This window comes from Poecilia reticulata, linkage group LG13 (assembly GCF_000633615.1).
Source record: "Poecilia reticulata strain Guanapo linkage group LG13, Guppy_female_1.0+MT, whole genome shotgun sequence".
NCBI classification, from domain to species: Eukaryota; Metazoa; Chordata; class Actinopteri; order Cyprinodontiformes; family Poeciliidae; genus Poecilia; species Poecilia reticulata.
Window position 1 is genome coordinate 22,194,755 of NC_024343.1, and position 20,671 is coordinate 22,215,425.

Below are 20,671 nucleotides of genomic sequence, written 5' to 3' on the forward strand. Positions count from 1 at the left end.
CACACACACACACACACACACACACACACACACACACACACACACTGTAATTCAATTTGCCTTTCCCATTGCATACATCCCAAGTAAATGCACACAAAAACCCGTGAATAAGTATCAATGTCTATTTGGTTAACTTGAATGATACTCTCACTCATTGCCACACACAAGCAGCTTTTGCACATCGCCATCTCCATCTTCAACACCAAGTCTGACCGGCCTCTTGAAGGCCAGTGTGGTGAAAGTATTGATTTCTCCATATTAATGCAGTCTTCATGAAAGGCCCCAGTCAGTGAAGGAGAAGAACGCATGGAGAAGATAAAAACGAGGAGTTAATGGGGAAGCTGGAGACACTTTGTTTACATAACTGTGTAAAAATATTAAACAACCTCCATGTTCTTGTGGGTTGCATGAAATGAGACCAGCCTGTTTTTGTGACTGATTTTTATAAAGTAAACATTAATTATCTGGGCCTTAAAGCTCTTTTAATATATTTGGAAAACTTTTATAAAGCTATCAGTATTCTATTTCTTGAATTAGATTCTTAGAGTTTTAATTATTGCAGCTTATGCTCTTGGAATTATATAATAATAAATAGACTAAAAGATGATTAACAGAGTACATTGAAACAGACTCAGAAAAGAATCACATGGAAATAAAGCAAAATAAAACACGAGATGGTTCAGGCTTTTGCTTAGTACACTGAGTTGCAAAGACAATGTGCAACCTACGGGTATTTAACTGGACAAAGCTAAATACCATTTTTTAAATCTAAATTCTCACACGGAAAGGACAGAAATATTTTTGAGAACAAACCCAAAGCAAACAAATCATACACTACGGTTACCACACCAACGTTAATCTCAAATCAAATTCTTTATTAGTATGTGGAACTTCCAACCGGTCTCGGGGAAAACGCTGGCCACGTTCAGTGCATTGTCGAGCTAAATTAAGAATCTTCAAAGACAAGAAAGCAGGAGACGAACAGTCAGGATAATGAGATTTAAAGCAGTGTTTGATGTCTTTGATACCGTACTGTACATCCTGCTCACAAAGATGCACGTCTCAGCTGTAAGCTAAATCTATCATTACAAACTCTTCTCTTTGAAATGTTAAAAGAGAATCACTTTAGTGTGTCTAAACAGGAAGCTGCAATATGTTTTGTAATTAAGTTGGTTGGCAGAACCGTCATCTGTCCTATTCTTACAGTGGGTATTTTTTTTTTCTTCTTCTTTGGTTTGAGCTCATGTCTCCTTGCATTTGAAGTTAGCTGGAGCTGTTGCGAGCGGTGTTTGAGTTATTTTTACCTGCTTCACCATCAGAGGTAACGCTTTCATAGGGAATTACTAATAAAAGAAATACGGTTTGCTCGATCTTCTCGTTTACCTCTCCTGCCAGGTGAAATATGAGTTTAAGAATGGCACGGCTGTTACATAATAAGGATTTTGATCTGGACTGGTATGAATGAAGGAACGTGGTCGTATCAGGGTGTTTAAAACATTAGCGTGTCTCGCAGTGGACTGGATCTGTCCACTCAGCCTAATGGGCACCACGTGCAGCTCCTCACTCACCAGCTGTTATTCTTTTCCGATTTCCTCCCCCCCTCCTCCATACGCCTCCTCTGTCGCGCACTTTTGTCTCTCTGTGAAGCACAAACACTTTCACTCATTTTTCTCTTTTTATTGCAAACTCTGTGTCTGTGTAGTAAGAGTCGGAGGCATTTTAGTTAGCCATATGGCAGCGCCAGAGGCGTCCGGAGCAGATGTGCTTGGCATTGGGACTCTGCTCTGTCAAGCACATGCATACTTACTCTCACACACACCCCACTCATGCAAACACACGAAGAGGCTTATAGGAAGTCTGTTACCGAGGAAAAGGTCACTGACTGACAACAGAATTATCCAATCCCTAATACACTGCCATGTTAGCTTTGTGAAGCAACACTGAAATACTTTAGATGTGTTGTTGGGATTTTGGTGATTTTTTTTTCCCTCAGAAAATTACTCAACATTTTTCCGATAGGAAGTATTGCTACTCTTCCGGTATCGAGCTGTGTTATGGTGCACTTCTCAGCTACACATTATTTTGATTTATTGCCCATAAGCTCAAGCAAGTGAGAGGATATTTTAAATCCGTAGTGAATATTTCACGTGTCATGTGTTTGCTAACAGTAGTAAAGTATCATTGTCAGTTAGTCACCAACATTTTGTGTAAAGACCCTCACAGCTCAACAAGTCGCGACAATCTGACTTGACTGCTAGGAAACCTGCTTCAGTCATATGAAGTTCGAGCTCTTGACTTCCTGCTTCTTCTGCTGCCGGAGGAAAAAGCTCTCACCGCCTGAAGACTGCACACTCAGCGTGTTTGTGTGGAGTTTTTTATAGACCTGTTTTTTGCTGATTCGTAGAAGAGCGATGGAGGTTTGTGCAGCACGGTGTGTGTTTGTGTGAATGTGTTTCAGTAAAGTATCCTCTGAATGAAATAGGATGTAAATTTGACCAGTGAGCAGAATATGAACACAGGCTTGTTCCCAGTATTTTGCTGAGCCAGCGTTTGACCTACATCAAACATCCAGAAGTGGAATGAGTAAGAAAGCATTACCATGCTGGTCAACACCTAGTCACAAGCGCACATCAAAGAGATTGGTGGGGAAGGATCAAAACTGTCCACACACAGTGAGAGAGGTTTTCCAAATGCTCCTTTTAACTCAGTTTCAGAGATCCTTTGATGCAGGAAAGTTAGAAAGTAGAAAAGAAACATGCAGTATAGTTTAGATGTTTATTTGGTAAACCCTTAAAAATATTTCACATAATTTGAATTTTAGCCTAAGAAGAAAAGGGGAAGCTTTGACATTATTGGACATGCTTTTCTTTGAGCTGTCACAAAATGACATATTATTTTATCTGACCTCTCATATGAGCTGAACTGATGGTGCAGATTTCTAAACCCTTTGTCTTTCTGTCTCTCCATCCATCCAAGTTGGTGCTTCCTGAAAAATGCCAGTCAGGCATAATTAAATCCCGAATAAACTATTTCTCCTATTAATAGCATCCATTGTAAAAAGTGAATGGTAATGAGTGAAGTGTCTTGCCCAAGGACACAATGACGGAACTGGACGACGTGGGGATTGAACAGGCAACCCACAGATCACAGGACGAACTCCTACAAATGTCACCACCATCATCCCGTATAAGTAGGGATGATGGTGGAACAACCAAGGAGTTGTTCAAATATTTTGTACTTGTATGATTTGCCTCTTTTTGTTTATGTATGTGTATACTGTATGTGTTTTAGTTTGTCCTAAACTTTCAGCAAAATAATTAGTCCCCCTTTATATGAGCCAGAAGCATCTTACTTTTCATTTTATTCACTTTGCTTTATTCCATGACACTCTGTGGTTTTCTGACATAAAAAAACAGACTCAGTCACTGGAGCTAGAGCATCATTCCTCCTCATTACTTCATTTTTGCATTTGTATTAATTCTCTTTTTTAATACAAACATACCACCACCAGTCTTTATAAAACATAAACTGTTTCCAAAACAGTAGACTATTTTGCCTTACTACACCTTTTGCTGAGTGCAAAATTTAGCCACATTCTTTCTTTTCTTCTCTGACGGTGCTTCTGAGTGGCACTGTTTTAAGGAAGGTTCAGCCTCAAAGGGACTCAATCAGAGAATAAATCATTATAAGTCACTGCTGCTAGAGAGCTGCATTGACCAGCTCTCCAGCAAGAAAAAAAAAAGGGCTGCTGCTCCCAGGTGGCTTAGCTTGTGTTGGCGGCCTTAAAATCACTGTCCTCATTTAGAGAGCTACTGGGTGAGAGATGCAGCTAAGGAGAGATCAAACCACAGAGAATTGGTGGGAAAGGCATCAAAGATGAGAACAAAGGGGAGCAAAAGAATTTGAGAAAAGAAGCAATCTCATTCTCTGAGCCAATTGACAACATAGCAGCATCAGACACAGTTACCTCAGGCTAACTGCTAGTTCCAGGAATCAGCGTTTTGTATTATCTCCTGGCTCTAGCTGGGTGACTGAGGGGCTTAGGTGGCTGCATTAACCTGTGCTGTGCAGGTGATCCCAACAGTCTAACCTTGCCTGACAACATAAAGGAAAACATGTCATGTTGTTTTCAGCAGAACAGTTTCAAACCCCAGTAGAATCAATTAGGCCATTTTTTTTTAAAGAACTTTAAAGGGGTGCTTTTGTACTAGTTTTATGGGGAGCTAGCCTGTTCAAACAAGTCATAGTGTTTGTTTAATGGTTCATTTACCTGATGGAAAGAGATTACGTCCTGAACAAATTAGTCTGAGTAATGAATCTCACATACATTCAAATCCAAGTAACCTAAAATGAGTCCTAAAACTGCTGTAATTTTAGAACTTATTCTATATTTTGCTGACTATTGCCTATGTGCTATCTATACCTGTAAGCCAAGATAAGTCATAGCTTACTGTTTCATTTGGTGGTATCTTTGGCAGAACCAGGCCATTGGAAACAAGCTTAAAGAGATATAAACAAGGCAACTGCCAAATAGGGGAGGAAAAAAAACACAGCCTCTTGCCAATCATGTCATCTTACTGGCAGATTGGTACGCTTGCCAGAATGTCAGATTTACATGCAGACACAGTGATGAGTTTGCCAAACATGCAAGTCTGCCAGAAAAAGGAGTTACTGCACACAGAGATGCATGAAAGGTACAAGGTGGCACATAACAGACAGAAAGTTGGGGGTCTGTTTCTGTGGGACAATCGCAGTCTGGTTCTTCAGCTGTCAATTAAAACAAATTGCGTCGGCAATTTGTAAAACATTTTATTTTCTTTAAGCAGCACACCGTGGGTAAGTGCGGTGAAGGATGTTTCAGATTAAATCGGCATATACGTGATTAGTTGTGATTAGTGTACTTCACTGAAGTTTGCTCTTGATGTGTTTTGGACCCTGGATGTATGTGTATGTGTGTGTTAGCTGTACGTCCAGGGCTGCGTGTGCGGAGCCATCTGTTTGCTGCTTTAGCAGTAGTCTTCCAGTGCTCGGGCTTAACTTTGCATGAGGGCAGTGGCCTACTTTAACCTTCTGCTCGCTTAGTGAGTCCATCCGAGCACACTAGTTCAGTTTGATTTTTTTTTTCTTCATATATGTCCCAAGATAGCTGAATTAATTTGCTAAACAGTTGGTCATAGTATTGTATGTTCTTGCAGTATTGTTCTTTTTGCTTTGGGGTTGATCATTTGTGCTTCTCTTTTGCATTGATGCAGAACTTTTTCATCGCCAGGTTTGTGTTGTATATTCTATTTAAATGATACTTTGGCCAATGCTGCAACTTTTAGATTTGCCGTAAGCCAGTATGGCATAACTCTGTCATTCATCATTGCAGAAATGTAGCGCAGTCTCCACTCATAATTATAAAATGTGTAAGAATACAAATATGGTGACTAATGGTACATGCCTAAGCTCATGCTATGAGTTTATTCTAGCAGTGCATTAGGCATGACAATAAGCTGCAGCAGTGAGACGCAGAACAGTTTAGAGACGAGTATTAGGCTATGTAGGCTAGTCACTGAGCCTTGCATTGGGGTTGGCATTTGTGGCTAATAAATCAGCTGCAGTGGGTGGGGCGGGGGATGAGGATGAGGAAGAAGAGGTTTTAAGGGGAACGTGTCGGCGGGACAGACTGCATAGAGGAAAACTGAAGCAAAAATATTGAAAGGAAAAACTGCTTATTTGACGCAGTTTTTAATATGGACGGTAATACATTAATGAAATAAACATTTACATGAGAAATGTACATATAAGCTGAGCATCAAATTGCTTAAGGTTCTGCAGATGTTATTCTGTTGTACACATTAGAGAATACCAACATTTGCCTCTTTGTAAAATATTAATGAAGACCTTTTGTACCAGGGTTCCTTTGGACTTCAGCTACAAACAAGCCTGTCCTAAAGGTTCCGTTTGTTTACTTTGAGATGGAAACACCATCATTCAGCCATACCTGGAGAAGGCAAGTGCAAATTTTATGCAATGAATAAATCACAGAAAGGTCAATGGCATTAAAGTACAGAAAGGTTGTGTGGTGAAAAACATGAAAGCAGAACACCTGGCAAAACATTTGACTTTTTATTCAGTAAACCATCAATGAGATTGTACTTAAAAGAAAAAAAATATGGGGATAATTTTCTCTTATAGCTAAAACACTAAAAGTAAAACAAAAAATATCAGTGCATCGGAGTGCAACGTAGGTGTTGTCATTATAGTATTCCACCCTGCTGCTTACCCCGTGTGCCGTCTTTTACTATCAATGACCAAAGTTGCAATGACTTTGATTTTTGGGTAACAGTGTTGTGAAAATCAGAAACTGTTTCTTGCTAAAAAAGAAAAAAAATTATGATAAACCAAGACGGAATAAACATGTAATTTTCAGGAAGCACTAATATCAAATTTATTTTTTTAATTGGTACATTAAAGCTTCATGTGGTTATTGAACCAAGATGCTATTCAGCACATTGTCAAAAGTGTGTTAATTTTGCCCATCACACTTCCACTGCGAGGCTATAGTTTAAAATTAACTTTTTTGAGCTTTACATCACGTCGTGCTGAAGGTAGAGTGTTGGAAAGAGCAGAAGCTTCTTTAAAAAGACACAGACCCAATTTTACGGTGTTAAATTGTTTAAGCCAAATTTCTTAAGTTTTGTTTGATATATGCAACATTTTTATAACAACTGAAGTTAACATAGTTATTTGATTGTGCTATAAAATGGCACAGTGTGCCTGAAAAAATCATAATAATGCCCCTTTAAGTCACTGCGAAAACGCTGTTAGAGACCTGAACAAGCGATTCACCCCAGTTTTTCGTATTTTTTTTTGTTATGAAAACTGATTTTCTTGTTTTATCTGTGGCAGATTTATGTAGTGACCTGGTTTCAAAATAAAGTAAAAAAAATCAAACTCTATTACGTAGAGTTTTGCAAACATTAGATCTCTTTGCAGTACGGACTATCAGTTGGAGTTGCGTTTGTGAACACATTTTTGCCGCTGCAACGCTTTGACTCTAGTGCCCGATGAGTTGCCATCCAGCAGCTGGGTACACAATCATACCACCTGAGTTTCACAGGAATGTTTTCTCTCGCTTGTTGGTTCATGATGGTGCCTCGTGGGCAGGGGCAACAGGGCAGGGTCCGCTTCTACAAGAACTGAAAGTCATCAAGAAGCCCTGGGGTCCTTTGCAGGACAACAGGACACAAAGCTTTGTTTGTAATGATGACACAGGTGTGGGAGCACATGAAGCCATATGTAGATATGATCATGACTGTGGTTAATTTCATGGTTTTGATTCTTTTGCTTTTGATCTTTCAGGAGATTAATTTCTAAAGTTGAAGTTATAGAATTAGGACAATCAAAAAGTTTTTGTGGGTCCAAAGAAGCAGCTTAAACAATAAATGCAAAGCAGATCACACCTAAATCAGGAAATAGAGATACATTCTTTGAAAATTTACATGGCTAAGCACTGGTAATGCACACTGGTACAGAGAATAAATACTTAAAGTCAGCTCAGAATTGTGGCTTTTGGGTGGAAGTTCAAGGTCTATGATAAAAAATATACATATTGGATATTTACAACAGCTTACAAAGATGAAATATTTCATCCATGTCACTTTTAAATATGTATTAAAGCAGTCTTTCTTTAGTCCTTGTCTTTGCACCGTCATCAATCTTCTCACTTATTTATGTGCACATATTTCTGTGTGTGTGTGTGTGTGTGTGTGCGTGTGTGTGTGTGTGTGTGTGTGTGTGTGTGTGCGTGTGYGTGTGCGTGCGTGTGTGTGTGTGTGTGCGTGCGTGTGTGTGTGTGTGTCCTCGCCTGCCAGTTAAGTTGTGCCAGAGGTTCATCACATCCCATCTCAACATCAGGGGCATCTGTTTGAAACAGAAATGAAAGTGAAGCCTGTGAATAAAAAAAGGCCATATTAATATAAAAATACATAATGCAAATGACTTACAGTTCAGAGATTTTCTGTGAATGCGTGTATGTGTGTGTGTGTGTGTGTAAGTGAGGGAGAGAGCAGACACTTCAGTGCTCCGTATCAGGGCTCCACCTCACCCTGACTGAAGAAGTGGGTTCGCATTCATCTCTCCGAGGTGTGCGTATTTCTCATACATTACTCAGCAGTAGTTTTGATGCTTGGATTCCAAAATAAGGAAGAAGAGCTACTGTATTTTTGTTTTTAACTGAGCTACACATGGTCTACACATGCACTACAGGTGTTGCCTCTCATCAGTTTAGCAATTCCTCCCCTCTTAAACTATAGCACTTTCTCTCACACTCTCTCATTTCACATATTTCCATCTCAGTCTCAACAGATGTTATGTTAAGTGCAAAAGTGTAGCTTTACCCTGTCTCCTGGATACGGTGCATTACTGTTGGCCAGATAAGGTCAATATTTGGAATCAGTTCTTTTAAGATGACTCCTAGGCAGGTTGGTCCAAGTCCTGCGGCCTCAGGGCAGCTCAGAGCTACAATCAGAGAAAGACTGAAGCTTGACTGTTTAAGGATAATTTGGAAGGATTGGTTGGTGAGGGTACTGGTCTGTGCACAGGAATAAAGTGGTAGGCCCAACCCTGAGGACATAGTAAAAAAAAGAAAGAAGCAAATTAAGATTCCCAACACTTGTATTTAGTTTTTTTCGTGCTTCACAAAACAATTGTCTTATGGAGTGACCAATTTATAGAAAATATGTGAAAATCTGGTCATCAATTACAAGAAAACTTTGATTGCACAAATGCTTTGAGTCGTTGATCATTCAGAAATGAATGAATAATTTTCGACATTCTATGTATTTTTATTTTTACAAAACTAAAATAAATATAGATAAATGTTTTTTTTCTTTAAACAAGATCATGCTTTTACATTGTCTTTTGAGAGATGCCTGTGTCATTTGCATACAGAGAAGTATTTGTTGAAGGAAAATCATTTTAAATTCACATTTTTCAGGAATATGAATAACGTTGGACCCAAGTTTATAAGTCATTATAATTATTTATGTAGGACATATAGCTATTCTTCACTTTATTCATTTACACGGCTTAACACATCAATGCCTCAACACAACTTGTGTACTACTAGCTGCTGAATACTGCTGGTGAATTCAACTGTTAACTGAAGTCAATTTATATAGACCTTTTCTACCTATTCTGACAACTAAAAGTGCCACATTTTTGGTTAAGTCTTAGATTAAAATAATGACAAATGTTATAGATAACATTATTATTCATATGCTAGTCAAAACATAATTTTAATACGAGCAGGAAAAATATTATAAAACCAAATGCAACATGTCATTTTTGTGTAAATAGAATGAAACATTAGTATTTTTACTCAAGATTATCATAATGTGAGAATCTCATACCACATCAAAACGTGAGAATCTCATACCACCTCATACCCAACATGTATGTCAATGTAAGAGGCCATTTTGGGAATGAATGCCTCACCCTTCATCTTTCGCCTATCTACGTTTTTATGGATGGATTCTGGTGGAGCAGCTGTGCACCAGGCATGCTTCAAGCATAGAGCAGAAGAACTGGCGAGAAGCTCTGGCAGAAGTGTTCACAATAATGAGGCAATGCCAGGCAATTGTTGCTGCTTTCTCTCTCTCTTAGATGTGTCCCTGAAGGACCACCGTACATGTCGCCAATGACATGGACCACTGAGTTTGGATGTGCACACATGGCAGTGGGTAGCAATTCATGTGCATATTTTTGAGTTCAAAAGGCACAGTGTATGCAGTGTATGAACACTATGTGTTCACTTGTTTGTGATTTTTTATTTTTTTCTTATATATGTATGTGTGTGTGTCATTCTTTGGTCGTGGGAGCTTAGAGGCTCGGAGCGCAGAGGTTCTCTAATCCAGTGTTTTGAAATGAGCCCTCCAGCTGTTGTGGGCTTGAGAGACTGCAGCCTTGGAGGAGGCTTAGAGATGACGAGATGCTCCTTCTATCTTTACTTCTCTTGAATCTTTCTTTTTCTTTGTGGCTTTCTGTCTTGATTTCTAGTGCTTTGTATTGTAATCTTTCAAACTTATTAGGAAAGTCTTTTAAGCTTTTAATTTTTAATATAAACCTCTTCCTTGTTGCTGTTAATCTCAGAGTAAGAGCACAGAACGATTCAGAGTATGAAGTGAACACTGCACACAGAGGATAAGAAGATCAGATGAGTTTAGTGGCCAAAGACATTTGTTGCATTTATAATGACGCCCTCACGTTGTGCATGTCACGACAGGTAATGGGGCCTCATTAGCGATGTAGTGATGCAGACAACCTGAGGAGTTCATGTCTCACTTCATACGTTGTGCGAATGAACTAAAGAGGAGAATCAGGCTGCTGAATGATACATATTGGCATTACAGGGGAATATAATGCCTCTAAGTGAAATTGGCTGCATAATTCATAGGAAGTCTTCTTCATGAGCATGTCTCCCATGAACCAAAACAGAGCCCAGCAGCCTATCTCCCCTTGGCCCATCAGTGAAGCTGCAGGGCTTGTGATGTCTGCCAACAGAAGGAAAGCGTAGGAAGTCCTGGAGGTTTCAGGCAGACAGGCAAGCAGGGATCAACAGGCAGTACATCAGCGAGAACAGGCCAACAGCATTCAGAATCTGTTAAAAATGTTCTTAAGCTTCAAATTCCCCATAAACGGGCTAAATAATTCTGCAAATTGCAATGCATGAATCTTGAACACAATCCAGTGGTTTTGTGATTGACTTGTGGTGGGATCATCATCTTACAGTATCACTAACAGGGACCATTCACAGGACATGATCAATTATTTGTAATCATATCAGTGCATCATCCCCCTCGCCATGTTTAGATAAGATTACTTCCCATCTGGGTTTTTGGACATGGATGCATGCTTGCGGGGTTGATGTAACTTAATTTTGTTTATAATGTCTTTAGCCAGTCTAAGAATAGACGCAGCATGCACAGATTTGTCTTCATGGCTCCTTTTAAGACTCTCAGCTGAGTACAGATGTGGAGCTTCTTCTGAGCATCTTGGTTAGAAAGGACAAACCTCTTTTGATGCACAAAACAATAAGTGGTGAATTTGATTCATGAGCTGCGTGTGTGAATGGATGGATTTTTGTATTTCAAAGAAGGAAACAGTCTTAAATAGATGTTAAATACGAGGAACTCAGGAGACAACCTATCGTATTTCCTCATGTAGCTGTTCCATATTTCATGTGATCCTCCACAGTTCAGCGTAGATGTCTTTGTTCTGCTGAGAGAATTACAAAAGAGACACTTTGTTCTCCAACACGTCATGTTTGTTTTTTCTGTATATGTTAGGCATCAATAAGAAAACATGTGCAGCAAGGGTAAACATTGATTTTTGTTTTTCTTTTAAAATATGAAACGCATACATGCTCTTAGCTTGTCCGGGTTGTTCCATGTCATCCAGCAGTTGACTGGAACATGCTCCAGCCAGCCATCACCTAAAAGAAAAGGTGAAATCCTGAATCAGGTCCAGAATGAATAACAAACAGTTTTATTTATTATTTATTTTAAATGTATGATCACATAGTACAGAAGTATATTTTGTATGACAGTTCTGTTTTCATTTAGCTACCTCCGCTATTACTTGTGTCCATGACAAATGTGCATTAAATGCGCAAGAAAACACATCTATTCATTTCAATAACCTAATTTCGCATTAGAGAATTTTGCAACAAATTGTGTATAAATTAGTTACATTTAGTCATTGCAATAAAAGCTCACATTAAGAAATATATATTTTTTAAATAATAAAATAATTCCTATAAAGTAAATGTAACTGAAGAATGGTTTTCATGTCATACTTTCTCTACTTTTTAATGTGGTCATAGTGTCTGAGCAATTATTTATTATTCATTAATTTTCTGTTACTCATAAGAGATTACCAGGATGTGATATTAAGGTCTATTTCTATTGGCCACTGTTTAAAAGGGGAAAGACAAGAGAGCATTATCACAAAAATAAAGTAGATATCGGTTTATTTTATTTAGTGAAGAAATGGCTGTAATAAAATACTACAAATAGTCTTGCAAATAAGATATGAGGCAGTAGACAAGATGCATAGTTATGCATTTGCTATTGTGTGAATGGAAAAATTCTGTTTTTATGTTGTGCACAGTATTTTATGGAAGGGGCTGTACTGGGTGGGAATATGTGCTGGGAAAAGGCATTGTTCTTTTGCTGTGATTATGCACGTGGGATAATGATTTAAAACATTTTATAGAGAAACAGTTTTCCACTATTTGGACTGAACTGCTTCTGGTTCAAACAACAGTGGTGATTAAAGCTGTAATTGTACACACATCTTCTACAAGTTTATTTTGGGTGTGATTAAGTGCTTTTGCACATCGACCGACCTACTCCCATAAAAGTTTAATGCTTCAAAGTAACTTGTACTTCAAAGGAGCATCGACTGATTTAAACCAATTATGTGCTATGCTAGTACTCATGAAGGTTGCCATAAATTTAACCCACATTTTTTATTTTTTTTTGTTTAACTTCTTGCCCTGTTACTCTGAACCAAGACACTCATATCCTCCTATTTATTCCTGCAGTGTGTGTCCGGGCCCTGGAAGTGACTGTGTCCCAGAACAGCATCCAGGTGGCTCGGGGCCAGACGGCCATCCTGCCCTGCTCCTTTACCACCAGCGCTGCCCTCACCAACCTCAACATAATCTGGATGGTGATCCCGCTGTCCAACGCTAACCTGCCAGAACAGGTATCAATGACACATCCATTCATTGAAAATAAAAGAAAACTACACCCCCAGCCTTTCAGTGGGTTTGTATCCAAAGGTCAGACTTAAAGAAGTGTTAGAATATAAAGTGTTAATGTTTGAACATAGAGGTCAGAATCCTGCTATAAATGCAGTTTTGTCACAATGGGTGTAATAGTATTCTAGCCATCTGCGCAGCAGTGCACTGTAAAGAGAAATGCAGACTTTTAAGTTGTTCCTTAACTTATCACATATGTATCATGCGGATGATCATTGTTCTTTCTCCCTCAACGTTGCAGTCGAAGCAGGTATACAAGACTTGATTTGTTTATATGGTTGCTCAGATACAGCGCAAAGAGAACATTTTAATTATCACACATGATACAGAGACTTCTTATCCCCTGCCCACATGCTTTAATTATACATAATTCAAGTCATAAAATTTGGATCCGAACTTCCAACATTACTTAGGGTTATGGTGACGATCAGGACAAAGCCTTGGCTGTATTCAAAGCTCTCCACCTATTTGGTCCAAATGCCAAAACAACAGCACTGTTTTTATTTGTATGTGTGTACATTTGTGGCACAATGTAGAAAGGGAAAACATTTATTGTCTGAACTGAACTACTGTCAAATTGCATGATGCAACCATCTCAACAGAAAATGGGAGCAGAACAACAAAGAACACAGCAAATGGTCCAACTTGTGCAAAAGCACCTGGGAAAAAAATACAAATAAAACTTAAACTTTTTCAAAATGTTCAGCTTGCAACCAAAAACCTCAAAACGGTTTTATGTAATATACCAACCTAAACGAGAATTGCACAATGGTAAAGTGCAAGAAAAATAAGATGTGGTTTTCAAAGCTTTTAATCAAACACAATCTAAAAACTTGTTGCATGAATTTGCATTGAGTGCCCCTGAGTTTTTTCTCTTGTTCACTGGATAGTGTCTTTCAGTTTTTAACTCATGTCATGGATTCTAATTCTTTTATATAAATCATCCTTTTCCAGGTATGAACTTTTGACTATTTACATAACCCTTTAAAGTGTACTTGTGGCTGAATGGCTAGGATTCTTTTCTGCAGGTCAACTTCTGCCCCATTCTCAAGTCTTTTCAGGCTCTAACAGGCTTTCTTCAAAATATGATACTGCCACCACCAGGTGTCTTAGACGGGATGGTGGGCTTAGTGTTAGTTCCCTGATATAACTAACATTTTGCCTACAAGGCAAAAAGTTACATTTGACCAGGACACTTTGTTCCACCTGACTGTTATATCCTTGGCTTTTTTATGACCACCTGCATTTACTTCTAATTGCTGTTTGTTACTAGAGTAACTACAGTTCTAATAGGCAACAGGATTTTTGAATACAGCCAGTATGTCACTAACCCACAATGTGAATTGTGCTTAAAAATGGAGCTAATGGACATTGATAAAACAAACACACAACACTTCTCTTTTCGGTGCGTCTGACAGCTTTACAGTAGTCATTGTCAAGCTTTGTTGTAAGAAAAGTTTCCAGGTTTTCTAAATGGAACATAAGTCAGGGGACATTATGCTAAATAATTTATCAAAAGTTTTATGACAATTTAGAAAACATATTAACTTTTCCAAAAATTGTGTGTGTTAATTATTTTTAATCCCAGAGACCGTTGATAGAAATAGTTACCCTGAAGTTGGCACAGGTCCTTGTGAACCATATGTCTGTGTAACTTTAAATTAAGCATAGTTTTTTTTTTTTTTTGCTTTTTTTTATAGTTTGCACCTGACCAGGAGTAGTTGCATGTATTATTTCTAATTTGGTCTCTCATCCTCCCCTCCTCCCCTATAGCTCTTCTCAGTATTTTGCTTTTCTCACCTTTGCTTACTTGCTTCTCTCTCACTCAGTGTTTCCTCCCCCTCGCAGGCCTTTCTCTGATTCCATTTGAGTTGTTTAACATGCAGCTGCAGGCCGTACAAGCTCACCTGCCTCCCTTCACTTTGAACCCCGGTGCTGGTCGGCCGCCCAAATAACACAATCATCTTCTGCACTAATTAACTCACGCCCACGACAGGCTCTGTAACGCAGCTGTTCTCACCGCACAGACACAAACACACGCACGCACGCACGCACGCACACACACACGCACACACACACACACAAATACTGGCATATTCATATATACACACACATACACTCAGAATTGCTTTGAACAGACTCCTGGTCCAAAACCATTGTAGATGCTCATATACTCTCCCTAAGCAAAATTTTGTTTAGAAGACACAGGAAAGACAACCTGGCCTACTGACTAAACTTGTGGTCATATGATACAGATTGTTTTATTGCCAGAATATGACTGATATGATTGACATATCAAGATGATATTTCTTACCGATATTTCCTGTTTCACGCGAAAGAGCTTTACAATAAACCTTTTATCACATACTGTCCGGCTGAAAAGTTGGGTCCTCTCTTTTCCTTTGCAATTCAGCAATGTTGACCTTAAAATTGTTGAAATAATGCAGAAAGCAAATTTCTAGAATAGTCAAATAGTCAAATAGATTTTTCTTTTTTTTTCTCATTGTTACCATCTTACTTGTCATGATGACAGGTCAGGCTGTGCCTCCTTTTGTTATGTTCTTGCTCCTTTAAAAATAAAATATCAAAAATTGCTCTTCATGCTAGCTTTAGCTAGCTGTTCATTTCAGAGCTTATTCTGTTTCGTTTTTTCTAGTCATTCTGATCGCAGAGTGCCCCCTGCAGGTAGCTACTTTAATAGCAACTGTCATTACACTTCAAGTCACTGGCTTTGAAATACACTGAAGGGTGGGCCTTCATTTAATTCAAATGTTGGGAATTGACCAACCTCAAGCTTAGAAAACAATTATGTTGTCATCTGGATTTTCCCAAATTAATATTTTTCTTGAAATAGATCAACTTTTAAGTTTGTGACGAGAAACTTCTTAAAGTTATCTATAATTTTCCTGGACTTTAGCCAATAAACATTGCTTTTTTTAATCCTAACTGAGCTAAAACAGCAATTGTTCCGCCTGATTTGATCACAGACGGTAAGAAAAAACGATTACATCAAGTGTGTACCTTTTACATGCGCACTCACACATATACCGCGGCATCCAGTATGTGCAATCACACATTAAAAGAAGCAAACATTTGGTGTCTGCATGAAATAATTGAGCAGCCTTAAATGTGTGTGATGAAATAAAAGTGCCATGTGAGGTGACAGAACATACTGAAGAGTACAAGTACAAGGTCATTTTGGAAGTCAGGAGAGTGTCATGACTGATTATAGTTGATGCTAAAAGCCATTAACAATTACTGAACAGAACTCTTGCACAATCCGCATTTGCACTTTAGCAAGTACACTCAGGGCTCTGCATGCTTAAATTTGAGTGCCATGTTCAGATAGATCTGCTGTAAATGACTCACTGTTACTGTAAAACACAAAAAAAACTAAAATGTGATCTAAAATATGCCCTTTCATACATTTTATTTATTATGCATTTCAGGTGATGCTTTTATTGTCTTAAAGTGGCAGACGGGGCCTTATCCGTCTAATCTACCTCCTTAACGGAATTGTAATGTGGCTTTTCAATTGACAGCGCATTGAAATTAGTATTTTATAAGATCAGAGAAATCCTACGTAACCTTAATACACCTCCTGCACTCATGTCATATTTACCCATTGCACATCAGCTCCATAAACTATGCGGTTCACTATGAGTCCATTCCACTCTGATTGCTTTAAACTTTGAAGACTAACATGAAGACTGTTGCTTTTGTGGGATAATTTGAAGCGTTGATTTCTGTTGAATTGACTTCTACGAGTGGTGCTTTCAAATTTTACATGTCATACTGACAAATATGAACATTTATTTTTTTTCTCATTGAAAAGGAAATAATGATTAAAATAACTAATACCACTTTCACAATATCTCTCTTGTGCATTGTATTCAAGTTCCACCATTGTAATGTAATCTAATATTTTTTTGTTTGTTTTTGATCTAAATTCACGTAATTCTTTCTAGTATTTAAGGGGACTCTTGGCTTTGAGCATGTCAAATTGATAATAATGGATAAATAAACATGCTTCGTTGATGATTTGTTGTATTTTCCTACGTTTTGGACCTGAAGAGGATTCCATGTGAAGTTCCTCTTCCTAAATCTGGAACAGTCTAAACCTAAGCCTTGCATTGGTTGTATCCTGTTTATCTGGTCTGATTAACTGACAGGCTGAGCGGTGGATTACAACGTGCTGGCATGTGAATCTGTGGAGCGTACCTGTGTTTGGGTGTTTGAATATTTGTGTGTTGTTTGTGTTTGTAATCTGTCCATCGTTCTGTTGCTGCACTGTGATCAAATGTCCTGACCTCTTTCCCCCGAAAAGCCAGGTGATAGATAATCCAGATAAACCCTGCTATCCAAATACACATGCACAGCTAAAATTATTGTTGCGTCTTGTCTTTTACAAGTATGCAAATCACTTAAAGTTTTTCCACAATTTTTCATTTTACAATGACTGACTGCAGTGTGATTTGTTTGCATTTTATGTGATAGACCAACACAACGTTTTGTGGCAGGAAAAAATATGATTTGGAAACCTCTTTTATTAAAGAATTCTGAAAATGCATTTTTTGCATGCAAAAAAAAAAAAGACCTTACCCTGCAATTACAGCTTGTAGGTTTTGAGGTTTACCTCTGCCAGATTATTGCAGAATGTCTTAAACTCAGTTAGACTCTATGCCAATGTTTGTGAAGATACATTTTGAAATCTTGGCACAGATTCTCAATTGATGATTAGCCTGGATGTTGGCTGTGCCCTACTAGCACACAAGCATGCTTTCATCAAAAACAACCTGAAAAACAACCTCCATTCATATTTCTACAAAACAGTTCAGGTTACCTGATGAAAAACGCTTTCCCAGAACATAGTCCTGTGATCACATTTTCCTTTGACAATGGTGTGTTTGTTTGCAATTAGCAATCCTCCACACATGCCATTTTGCATGCAGGCTGAATATTGCTCTCACCTGAACCTTATGTTGCTTCTGATTTAATGAGGTTTCATAAGGGTGTCTTTCAACCAGAGCTTTCTCCTTGCCATTCCTCCATAAAGACATGATTTGTGGCATGTCAAAAACTGGCTGTAAGAGATTCCCTCACCTTAGCTGTGTTTTTCTGCAGCTGCTCTGTTGGTACAATTGACCCTTTGTTTGCTTCACCAATTTATCCTCTCCTTATCATGTCCACATTGGACAGTCAGATTTCACAAATATAATACTGTCTGAGAAAAAAAACTTTAAATTGTCTGACATTTTGACCGTGTGCTCCTCTTCTAACCCTGCAAATACATTGCCATTTTAGAAAATCATGAAAACCATAAGGCTGTATGGTGTGACAAATGACATAGTTGTAATAAAAAAGCCCAGTCTGTGCACATGCAACATATTGTGCTGATGGTGCAAACAAAGTCTGCAGAAGTTGTGTTGGCTATAGAGGAGAAACTTTAGGTGACAGATGGGAGCTGAATCATTTAGGATCTAAAATCGGTTTCTATGGTACAATTTTCCTTAGCAAGTCTCTGTGTTTCTATTAAGTGTATACCTTCACATCACAGCACTCTTTATTATGCTGCATACAAGCTGAGTGGATTGTGGCTTATAGGTGCAAGCAAAGCAGAACAAACAAAGAGTTTGATGTAACAGTCATATTTGCTCTTGTGTATCATAACTGCTGTGTTGAATTAAGACAACTAAAAAGACTAAGACAGGAAATGAATTTTTCTGTTTCATTAATGGAAATAGATAAAATAGCAAATATTTAAATGCATTTTTGGCGTCTCAGACAGAAATGTTTGTCTCTAATTTATTATGGCCTTTTCAGTGTCATTGTCCAAATTTCTGTGTTTCTTGGTTTAGTTACTAGTAAGTAAATATTTATTCATGAAATTTTTCTCTAGTGATATTCAAGCCAGTGGGAATCCATGATGCAGAAATTATGTTAATCTGTATTTGAGAATGTTTGCCATGGACTTTTGGATAATCACATTGATCCCAGCAAATCTACCTTAGGGTGACTTAAATAGATGATCCTTTCCCTTGACCTCGGAACATGGAGAAAAAAAAATTTGTTTATTCAATCAAAGAAATTGAACAAAGACCCCTTTCTTTCTCTTCTGTTTATTTTAAGTTCTAAGCACAAAAAATTTAGCATGAATAGAAGCAAAACAAGCAGTTACAGGCCATTGATTCAACTTCTCTATGCTCAACCAGATAAGCTATTTTGCCGCCTAAATATCATCATTAGATCTAGCTGAGATTGTAAATGTTAATGCTTTTTATCGATGAGGGAAAAATAATGTATGCAGGATTAGTGACTGTTTTCTGCTGGATAGGCGTGATTTGTGTTTTTAGTGGAGATCTTAAGTTGTTTTCATAGGGATCAAAACTTACAATCTCTACACAAGCCTAGATCATCGATTCAACCTGGTTAATAGTATTTTTCTCTATATATATATAGCTCTGCCAGCAAATATGTTAAAGTGTAAAGGTGACTCCTTCACCTCTCCTCAAAGCAATCAAGCTCACAAGTTCCAGTTCATTGCCTCCTTGTTCAGACTGGAATTATCTGGACTTCCTTTCCAAGTAGCTCAAATGTCACCCATAAAATTCTGTAGAGCCTGGAAGCACAGAACTGGACAATACCCTTTCTGTGTACTACTGTAGTTATGGAAACTAAAAAAAAAAAAAAAACTTACTGCACATTCATGCAGCCTACATTGCCCTTTTGAGAAAGTGGTGTGATCATCTCCACTGTTGCATAAGATTACATTTGGAACGTCTTTAACAGAAACTCATATATATGACAGTTTCCTTTTCAATACAACATTTTTGTGTAGTATGTTTTGGGTGATGGTCTTTAATATTTTGCATTCTCTTTTCTGTCAACAAAAGCATATAAGCTTTTGTTGAAAGAAATCCATTAGAAGTCCTGTTTGGGGTTTGTTGTTGTTGGTGGCGGCGGAAACATAAAGGAAGAGGTACACTGGTCATAGGAGACCAGGAGCCTTATGTGCTGCTTTTATACTGAACGGGAGAAAGTTGAGGGAGGAAAAGTTTTAAGGGAAAGAACACACAACCCTTTCAATAAAATTTGTTTTAGCAGTATCATGCTTTTGGGATCTGTGGCGACGATGATTAGATTTTGAAGATGAATGGGGCTTATACTATTTAAGTAAACCTGTTGGAAATTACAAAAGACTTGAGATTGTGGTGGAAGTACAACCAAAATCTACAATGGAAGCATTTAGTACATTCAGTATAAAATATTCAAAGTGTATCAAAGTCTCGACTCAAATACAATTCACTATGAGGCAAGACTTTTAAATGTTCACAAGCACTCTTCTAACCAAACTAACTGAGTTTTAGCTATTTTATCTGGTAGAATCAGCGAATGCTTTATTCTTTAGATGGTAAAAATAAACACCAAATAAACGTCCAACTCTAACTGTTGAATATAAAATGCATTGCACAATTTTCAGATTTCTAATTTTGCAAACCTCGGTATTAGTATTATGCAGAGTTGGTTGGGCACATGAGGTCTTATTTAAATGGAAATTTTGTAAAGGGGCAAACTGAAAAATTATATGGAAATGTAATGGCTTTTTTTTTTAGGTGTAGTTAAAAAAAAAGGTATTTGTAATAATTAAACCTACTTACCACATTCCATACAGGATATGACATTGCAATTACTCTGCAGAAGTTTGTTTAGATTTCAGTCAAAGGTATTTATCTAATTTTCCACTAAACTCTGTGTCTCTAAACATGCATTGGAATAAAAAGTGGACCATTTATTCCAGTAGTGGCAAGACGGAAAAAAAGTGGATTAAAATAAAATATATTTTATGCAAATAGCACAATG

General features: G+C 37.9%; 1 protein-coding gene across 3 annotated transcripts in view; it reads left to right on the plus strand.

Moving 5' to 3' along the window:
- The window catches only part of igsf11 (immunoglobulin superfamily member 11), a 109,492-nt gene that overhangs the window by 78,386 nt on the left and 10,435 nt on the right, over positions 1 to 20,671 (plus strand). For 2 of the 3 annotated variants that reach the window (XM_008426055.2, XM_008426057.2), the window contains 2 exons: positions 12,593 to 12,756; positions 13,053 to 13,061. In XM_008426055.2, coding sequence (XP_008424277.1) covers positions 12,593 to 12,756; positions 13,053 to 13,061 — 173 coding nt within the window. The remainder of the gene's footprint in view (positions 1 to 12,592; positions 12,757 to 13,052; positions 13,062 to 20,671) is intronic. The other variant, XM_008426056.2, reaches the window with a different exon arrangement.